We start from the raw sequence: 8,243 nt of genomic DNA on the forward strand, positions 1-8,243 counted from the left end.
TAGAGAGCGCAGACATCTCGGGGGTTGTGGGGCTGGAGGAGATTACAGAGATAGGGAGGGGCGAGGGCCATGGAGGGATTTGTAAACAAGGATGAGAATTTTGAAAATCGCAGCGATGCAAGTTAAAAGGCCAACTGACAAAGCTGATAAGGAGTACTACAGCAAAACTAAACTAAAAGCTCGCAGAAAGTGATCAATCTGTCTGCAAGACTCGATTACAATAGCTGCACTTACAGAAGTTGGAGTAACCAATAATGAATACAAGTGTATGGCAACAGTGCTCTAAACAAATTGCAGTTTTGCAAGGCAGACAGCACCACACTGAACGAGTTATTTCAGAACCCATTTTCGCAATGGTAGATGCACTAGTCAACTGTCACCACTGATATGATCACCCAATTCAGGACAACTTGCATTTATATAGCACCTTTAACATACTCTCAAGGCTCTTCACAGGAGTGTTTTTGAACAACATTTGACTCCTAGCTATAGGAGGAGATATTAGGCCATGGAGGGATTTGAAAACAAGAATGAGAATGTTAAAATGGACCAAGATCCAATGTAGGTCAGCGAGCACTGAGGCGATGGGCAATGTTCCCCCTAAGCTGTGCAGCAATTGTAAGATCCCACATAGGCCGCTCACCAGCTCTTCCTCGCTTGATGCTTTGGGGTTGGGGTAAATTCTTCAGTTCTGCTCTCAGCCCAGGAGTGGTGCAGTGAGGAGCCCGAAAATTGATCCCGAGCATCAAAGGACATGGAATGTACAATGCCATGAAAGCCTACCCCTCTCAGAAGCCTCTTTTCAGCCTTGGAAAAGTAAATTTGATGCAAATTCCATAGGATCTATGACAAAAACAGGACATTTGGTCCAACCAGTCCATGCTCCACTCGAGCCTCCTCCCATCTTTCCTCATCTAAATCTATTAGCATATCTTCCCTTCCCCCTCATATGCTCGTCAAGCCACCCCTTAAATGTACCTGTGCTATTCACTTCAACCACTCCGTGGTAGCGAGTTCCACATTCTCACCAATCTTTGGGTAAAGAAGTTTCTTCGGAATTCCCTCGTGGATTTCTTGGTGACTATCATATTGATGGCCTCTAGTTATGCTCTTCCCCACAAGTGGAAACACTCTCCATGGGTCCAAGTTTCCCCAGGAGTTGCTCCATTTTTGGAGTAACTTAAAAATCGCAATTCTCCCCATTTAAGTTGCTCCAGTGTAAATGAGTTAAAAAAAAACCCAACTAAGTTCATTTTTTTTTTCAAAAGGAGGCATTACCAGCCACTTATGCCTGTTTTGGCCATTTAAGCAAGTTTAGCTAGCTAAAACTTACTCCAAACTAACTTAGGCCAGCGTAGGTTCTGAAAATCCCTGCAGTGAATTAAGAAATCAGCGCAGGCAGCCAGAGATAGAGAGGGGGGGGGGGGGGGGGGGGGGGAAGGGGACCTTGCAAAGCACTAAACACCTTCACAACAACATTAAAGAAGCATTAATACATTTAAAGCACCAAGCACTAAACAAAGCGCAAAAAGTAATAAACAGTTAATTAATAAAAAATACAAGGAACCCTGCACCTAAAGCACCAAGACCAAAGTAATAAGCAATCAAACAATAAATAAACAACAAATAAAAAATAGAAGTCCTACCTTAGGGAACACAACGGGCCGCCGATGAGGGAGTCCATTCGGCCAGGACTAGGGGCGGCGTGCTTCGGGCCCCTCCCGCACAGCGTCGCACAGATTCGGGCTGCCAGGAGCTACTGCACATGCGCGCGCACTCTAGGGCGCATGTGTAGAGGTCCCGGCACTGTTTTTAGCGCCGGGACCTGGCTCCGCCCCCAATCTACTGGCCACGCTACGCCACCACCGAGAAGAGGCTGGGGAGCGGCCAGAATCGGGAGGAAGATTTTCAGCGCGTTTGGAGGCGGACAAAAGCGGCCCACCTCGGGTGAGTGCGCCAGAAAAAGGGGTTAGGGAAACTTGGGCCCTCTGTATCCACTATCAAAATCTTTCAGAATTTTAAAGCCCTCTATTAGGTCAGCCCTCAGCCTTCTTTTTTTCTAAGAGAAGAGAGATCCAGCCTGTTCATCCTTTCCTGACATGGATACCCTGGCAATGTTCGCAATGTTGGTTCTTCAATAGTTTTTGGCAAGGCAGTATTTGCCCCGGGGGCTTTAAGAGCCAATCTGAGTGTGGGATTCACAGTGATAGTCACACAAAGGCCGGACCAGGTAGAAGCAGCAGGTGCCAGTTTGGGTTGTTAATGCAACATTCATGGTCATTTTATCTGGTGCCTTGAATTAAATCAATTTCAGTTCCTGCCATGGGGTGGGATTTGAACACACGACCGACCTCTGAGTCACTAGTCCAACACCAGAGCCACTTGTACAAAAGCGAAACACTGCAGGCATTGGAAATCTGGTTTAAAAAAAAACACAAAATGCTGGAAATACTCAGCAGCATGTGTGGAGAGAGAAACCAAGGCAGCGGTCAGGTCGATGACAGGGAACTGGTGAAGGGTCATCGACCTGAAACGCTGCCTGTCTCTCTGTGCACGGTCACTGCCTGACCTGCTGAGTGCTTCAAGCATTTTCTTAGTTTTTTTTAAAAACACCACTAAGCTATCAGACCCTGCTTTCTTCTTCACACTAGGATTCATTAACCAGTGGATTGGACAGCTTGGTCTCGGAGGTAAAAATCTGGAATCATTTAAAAAGCTGGATTGAATGACGGGAACTGTATGTTCTTGATCAACAGTAGATAAGTCAGCCTTAATTTGTATCCACCGTGTTTTTGCTTCTTAAAATGAGGTCAGCACATCCACTGACGCTGGCTGTAGCTGACATGGACAGTTTTAACACAACTTCTTTTTATTGATCGATTTTCTTCAAATTTTTTTAATACACAGCATGATCTGGAATGCCCTGCCTGATAGAGCGGTGGAAGCAGATTAAACAGTAACATTCAAAAATGGAATTGGATAAATACGTGAAAGGGAAACCCGATGGGGAAAGAGCAGAGGACTGGGACTAATTAGATAAAGAAAACAAGAAAGGACTTGCATTTATATAGCGCCTTTAACGACCACTGGAGGTCCCAAAGCACTTTACAGCCAATGAAGCACTTTGAGTGCAGTCACGGTTGTAATGTGGGAAACGCGGCAGCCAATTTGCACACAGCAAGCTCTCACAAACGGCAATGTGATCATGACCAGATTGTTATGTTGACTGAGGGATAAATGTTGGTCAGGACACCAGGGATAACTCCCCTGCTCCTCTTCGAAATAATGTCATGGGACCTTTTATGTCCACCTGAGGGAGCAGACGGGGCCTCGGTTTAACGTCTCATCCGAAAGACGGCACCTCCAACAGTGCGGCACTGGAGTGGGACTTGAACTCTCAACCTTCTGAATCAGAGGTGAGTGCTACCCACTGAGCCACAGGTGACACTGAAAGATAGCTCGTTCAAAGAGCCAGCACAGGCACGATGGGCCGAATGGCGGCCTTCTACGCTGCATCATTCTACGATTCTACAATCTCACCCATGGATGTTCTGCCCTTTGTCTTAAATCTGTCTCCTCCGGTCACCAGCCGTCCTGCCAGTGGGAAGAGTTTCTTTTGAACGCCTCGATTAAATCGCCCCTTAGCCTTCTCCTGCTCGGAGAACAATCCCAACTTCTGTTAATCGCTCCACGTAACCCAACACTGACGAAGTAGCAGCTCTCAAAAGTTCCTACGAGGCAACCTGACTCAGCGACGACACTGAGCCAAGCTGGCAACAACATGGCCACCTGTTTGTTTGGCCGCACATTCTTTCCGTGTGCAGCGCTCTGTCAAAGGGGACCGCCCCTTCCCAAAGGGGACCAACTCTGAAAGCTGCAGAACCAGAGCGCTAAAAGTTAACTGAAGCGAGACCAAGGAGGAAGAGAAACTAAAAACACACGACGAACTGAGGTAGTGAAGCAGGACGCGTTTTGCGTGGCTTACTTCTGCCCATCAACACGGCGTGTAAACTGTCTGCAGCTTTACAGTTTGGCTCAGGCTTGAAAAGCTGGAAAGGATCTGCCCACGCGCACAACTTGCCAAAATACTGGCACAGTCACATCCTTTATATTGACTTGCTTCCTAGATCCCTCAATAAACAGGCAGTGTTGCATCAGAATTCTTAACTCTGTGCGGGGTGGGACGGGCTGGGGGTGGAAGCTCTTTGTGGCCAAACTACACCTGTCCAAACGAGACTGCCACCTGTCCCGAGCACCCACAAAACAGTCCCGAGAACAGATAGCACTAAAAGCAAAAGTGCATTGAGAGAGAAAGAGAAAGAAAGACTTTCATTCACAACACATGACCTCACGAAATCCCAAAGCACTTTACAGCCAATGAAGGCTGTGGGTTCACGTCCCACTTCAGGAACGTGAGCGCATTAATCTAGGCTAACATTCCAGTGCAGTGCTGAGGGAGTGCTGCACTGTCGGAGGTGCCATCTTTCGGATGAGACGTTAAACGGATGCCCCGTCTGCCCCCTCAGGTGGACGTAAAAGATCCCACGGCACTCTTTCGAAGAGTAGAGGAGTTATCCCCGGCGTCCTGGGCCCAATATTTAGCCCTCAATCAACATAACAAAAACAGATTATCTGGTCATTGAGAGAGTTGGCTGCCGCATTTCCCACATTACACTCCAAAAACACTTCATTGGCTGTAAAGCGCTTTGAGACGCCCGGTGGTCGTGAAAGGTGCTATATAAATGCAAGTCTTTCTTTTTACTTCTGAAGTCAAGTCACTGTAGTAATGTAGGAAACACAGGAGACAATTTGCGCACAGCAAGCTCCCACAAACAGCAATGTGATAATGAACAGATAATGTGTTTTTGTGATGCTGATTGAGGGATAATTATTGGCCAGGACGCTGAGGATAACTCCCCTGCTCCTCTTAGAAATAGTGCCACGGAATCTTTTACATCCACTTGAGAGAGCAGATGGGGCCTCGGTTTAACGTTTAACGTTTAAAAGACAACACCTCCGACAGGGCAGCGCTCCCTCAGCACTGCACTGGAGGGTCAGCCTAGATTTATGTGCACAAAATGCTGGAGTGGGACTTGAACCTACTGACTCAGCAGCCAGTGCACTACCCACAGAGCCACAGTGGACACTGTAAAGTACATTAGTGAATCAGACAGCTTTTTACGACAATCTGGTAGGTTCATGGTCATTACCGACACTAGCTTTTTAATTCCAGGTTTATTTAATTAACTGAATTTAAATTCCCCAGCTGCCGTGATGGGATTTGAACTCATGGACTCTGGATCATTCGTCAAGACCTCTAGATTAGTAGTCCAGTAACATAACCACTAGGTTACCGTACCTCTGTAGTGTCAGCCGTGTCTCAGTAGGTAGCACCCTCGCCTCGGAGTTATAACATTGTAGGTTCAAGTTCCACTGCAGGGACCAGAGAACAAAAAAAAAATCTAGTGGCAGTATTAAGGGAGCGCTGCACTGTCGGAGCTGCCGTCTTTTGGATGAGACGTTAAAGAAAACTCTGTCTGCGCTCTCCAGTGGGCGTAAAAGATCCCAGGGCCACTATTTCAAAGAAGAGCAGGAGAGTTCTCCTTGGTCCGAGGGCCAATATTGATCTGGTCGTGATCACGATGCAGTTTGTGGGAGCTTGCTGTGCGCAAATTGGCTGCCACGCTTCCCTACTTTACTACAATGACTACACTTCAAAAGTACTTCATTAGTTGTAAAGTGCTGCGAGACATCCAGTGGTCATGAAAGGCGCTATATGAATGCAAGTCTTTCTTCCAAAGGTTCTGTACAGCAGTACTTCCTGTTCCTTGAACAGGAACCATGAGCAAATTCGCCAGGGCAGCCTTGAGGAGGAGTTCATGGTGTATCCGGGATAGTTTCCTTGAACAGTATGCTGCAGAACCAACCAGGGAGCAGGCTATCTTAGATCTGGTACTGTGTAATGAAACAGGATTAATAAATGATCTCGTAGTAAAGGATCCTCAAGCAATGAGTGACCATAATATGGTTGAATTTCACATTCAGTTGGAGGGTGAGAAAGTTGGTTCTTAAACCAGGGTCCTAAGCTTAAATAAAGGAGACTACAAAGATATGAAGGCAGAGTTGGCTAAAGTGGACTGGGAAAACAGATTAAAGAATGGGACAGTTGATGAGCAGTGGCAGACATTTAAAGAGATATTTCATAACTCGCAACAAAAATATATCCCAATGAGAAGGAAAGACTAAGAGAAGGGATAACCATCCGTAGCTAACTAAGGAAATAAGGGATGGTATCAAATTGAAAACAAGGGCATACAATGTGGCCAAGACTAGTGGGAGGCCAGACGATTGGGAAACTTTTAAAAGCCAGCAAAGAACTTAAAAAAAAAAAGAGGGAGAAGATAGATGATGAAAGTAAGCTTGTACAAAATATAAAAACAGATAATAAGAGTTTCTACAGGTACACAAAAAGGAAGAGTGGTTAAAGTAAATGTTGGTCCCCTAGAGGATGAGACTAGGGAATTAATAATGGGGAACAGGGAAATGGCAGAGATATTGAACAAATATTTTGCATCGGTCTTCATGGTAGAAGATACTAAAAACATCCCAATAGTGGATAATCAAGGGGCTATATAGGGAGCGAGGAACTTAATACAATCACTATCACTAATGAAGTAGTACTTGATAAAATAATGGGACTAAAGGCAGACAAGTCCCCTGACCTGATGGCTTACATCCTCGGGTCTTAAGAGAAGTGGCTGCAGAGATAGTGGATGCATTGGCTGCAATCTACCAAAATTCCCTGGATTCTGGGGCGGTCCCAGCAGATTGGAAAACTGCAAATGTAACACCACTGTTTTTAAAAAAAAAGCAGACAAAAAGCAGGAAACTATAGACCAGTTAGCTTAACATCTGTCGTTGGGAAAATGCTGGAGTACGTTATTAAGGAAGCAGTACCAGGATATTTGGAAAAGCATAATTCAATCAAGCAGACTCAGCATGGTTTTATGAAATCATGTTTAACAAATTTGCTGGAGTCTTTGAGGATGTAACGAGCAGGGTGGATAAGGGGGAACGAGTCTCTGGTGTATTTGGATTCCCAGAAGGCATTCGATAAGGTGCCACATAAAAGGTTACTGCACAAAATAAAAGTTCACGGGGTTGGGGGCAATATATTAGCATGGATAGAGGATTGGCTAACTAACACAAAACAAAGTCGGGATAAATGGGTCATTTTCCGGTAGGCAAACAATAACTACTGGGGTTCCGCAGGGATCGGTGGTGGGGCCGCAACTATTTACAATCTATATTAATGACGTGAATGAAGGGACTGAGTGTAATGTAGCCAAGTTTGCTGATGATACAAAGGGCCCAAGTTTCGAGCCGCGCCTAGAACAGCGCAGTCCCGACCTGGACGCCCGTTTTTTGCGCCACAAAGTGCGCCTTCAAAAAACCTCCAGGTTCTCCAGCTCCCTGCAGGTCCTCTGGCCCTCGGCGCAGCGCAGCAGGAGCTGTAGGGGGCGGAGCCAGGTCCCTGCGCTGAAAACAGTGCCGGAACCTCTGCACATGCACGCTACAGTGGGCGCGCATGTGCAGTAGCTCCAGGCGCCCAAAACTGTGTGGGAGGGGCCGAAGCACGCAGCCCCTAGCCTTGGCCCAATGGCCTCACTGGGGCTGCGTGAATAAGGCTCCACCCACGGCCAGCTCCTGCTTCCTCCCGACTCGACTCGACTCCCGCTTCCCGCCTCCGGACCCGACCCGACCCCCGCCCCCCCCCACCTCCAGACCGGACACCGACACCGACCCGACTCCCGCTTCCCCCCCCACCTGCCCCCGGGCCCCCCCTCCCCCGAAACCGAGCCCCCATCCCCCCCACCGCACCCGACCCGACTTCTCGCTCTCACCCCCCCCCCCACCGCACCCGACCCGACTTCCCGCTCCCCCCCCCCAAATCTCCTTCCCCCCCCCCCCTCATCCATCCCTCCCCTCCCCCCCCTCATCCATCCCTCCCCTCCCCCCCCTCATCCATCCCTCCCCTCCCCACCCCCTCATCCATCCCTCCCCACCCCACCCCCTCATCCATCCCTCCCCACCCCACCCCCTCATCCATCCCTCCCCACCCCACCCCCTCATCCATCCCTCCCCTCCCCCCCTCATCCATCCCTCCCCTCCCCCCCCTCATCCATCCCTCCCCTCCCCCTCATCCATCCCTCCCCTCCCCACCCCCTCATCCATCCCTCCCC

At 48.2% G+C, this 8,243-nt stretch overlaps 1 protein-coding gene across 4 annotated transcripts in view; it reads right to left on the reverse strand.

Annotated features, from left to right (window-relative positions):
• LOC139229683 (cyclic AMP-dependent transcription factor ATF-6 beta-like) overlaps positions 1 to 8,243 on the reverse strand; it is a 174,811-nt gene that overhangs the window by 143,919 nt on the left and 22,649 nt on the right. The window contains exon 1 of one of the 4 annotated variants that reach the window (XM_070861202.1): positions 3,986 to 4,026. The exons of 2 other annotated variants lie outside the window; for them this stretch is intronic. In XM_070861202.1, the coding sequence (XP_070717303.1) occupies positions 3,986 to 3,995 (10 nt within the window). In that variant the 5' untranslated portion in view covers positions 3,996 to 4,026. Of the gene's footprint in view, positions 1 to 3,540; positions 3,667 to 3,985; positions 4,027 to 8,243 lie in introns of those variants that run through there. One more of the 4 variants, XM_070861203.1, reaches the window with a different exon arrangement.

The sequence above is a fragment of the Pristiophorus japonicus genome, chromosome 19 (genome assembly GCF_044704955.1).
Source record: "Pristiophorus japonicus isolate sPriJap1 chromosome 19, sPriJap1.hap1, whole genome shotgun sequence".
In the NCBI taxonomy this organism is placed as follows: domain Eukaryota; kingdom Metazoa; phylum Chordata; class Chondrichthyes; family Pristiophoridae; genus Pristiophorus; species Pristiophorus japonicus.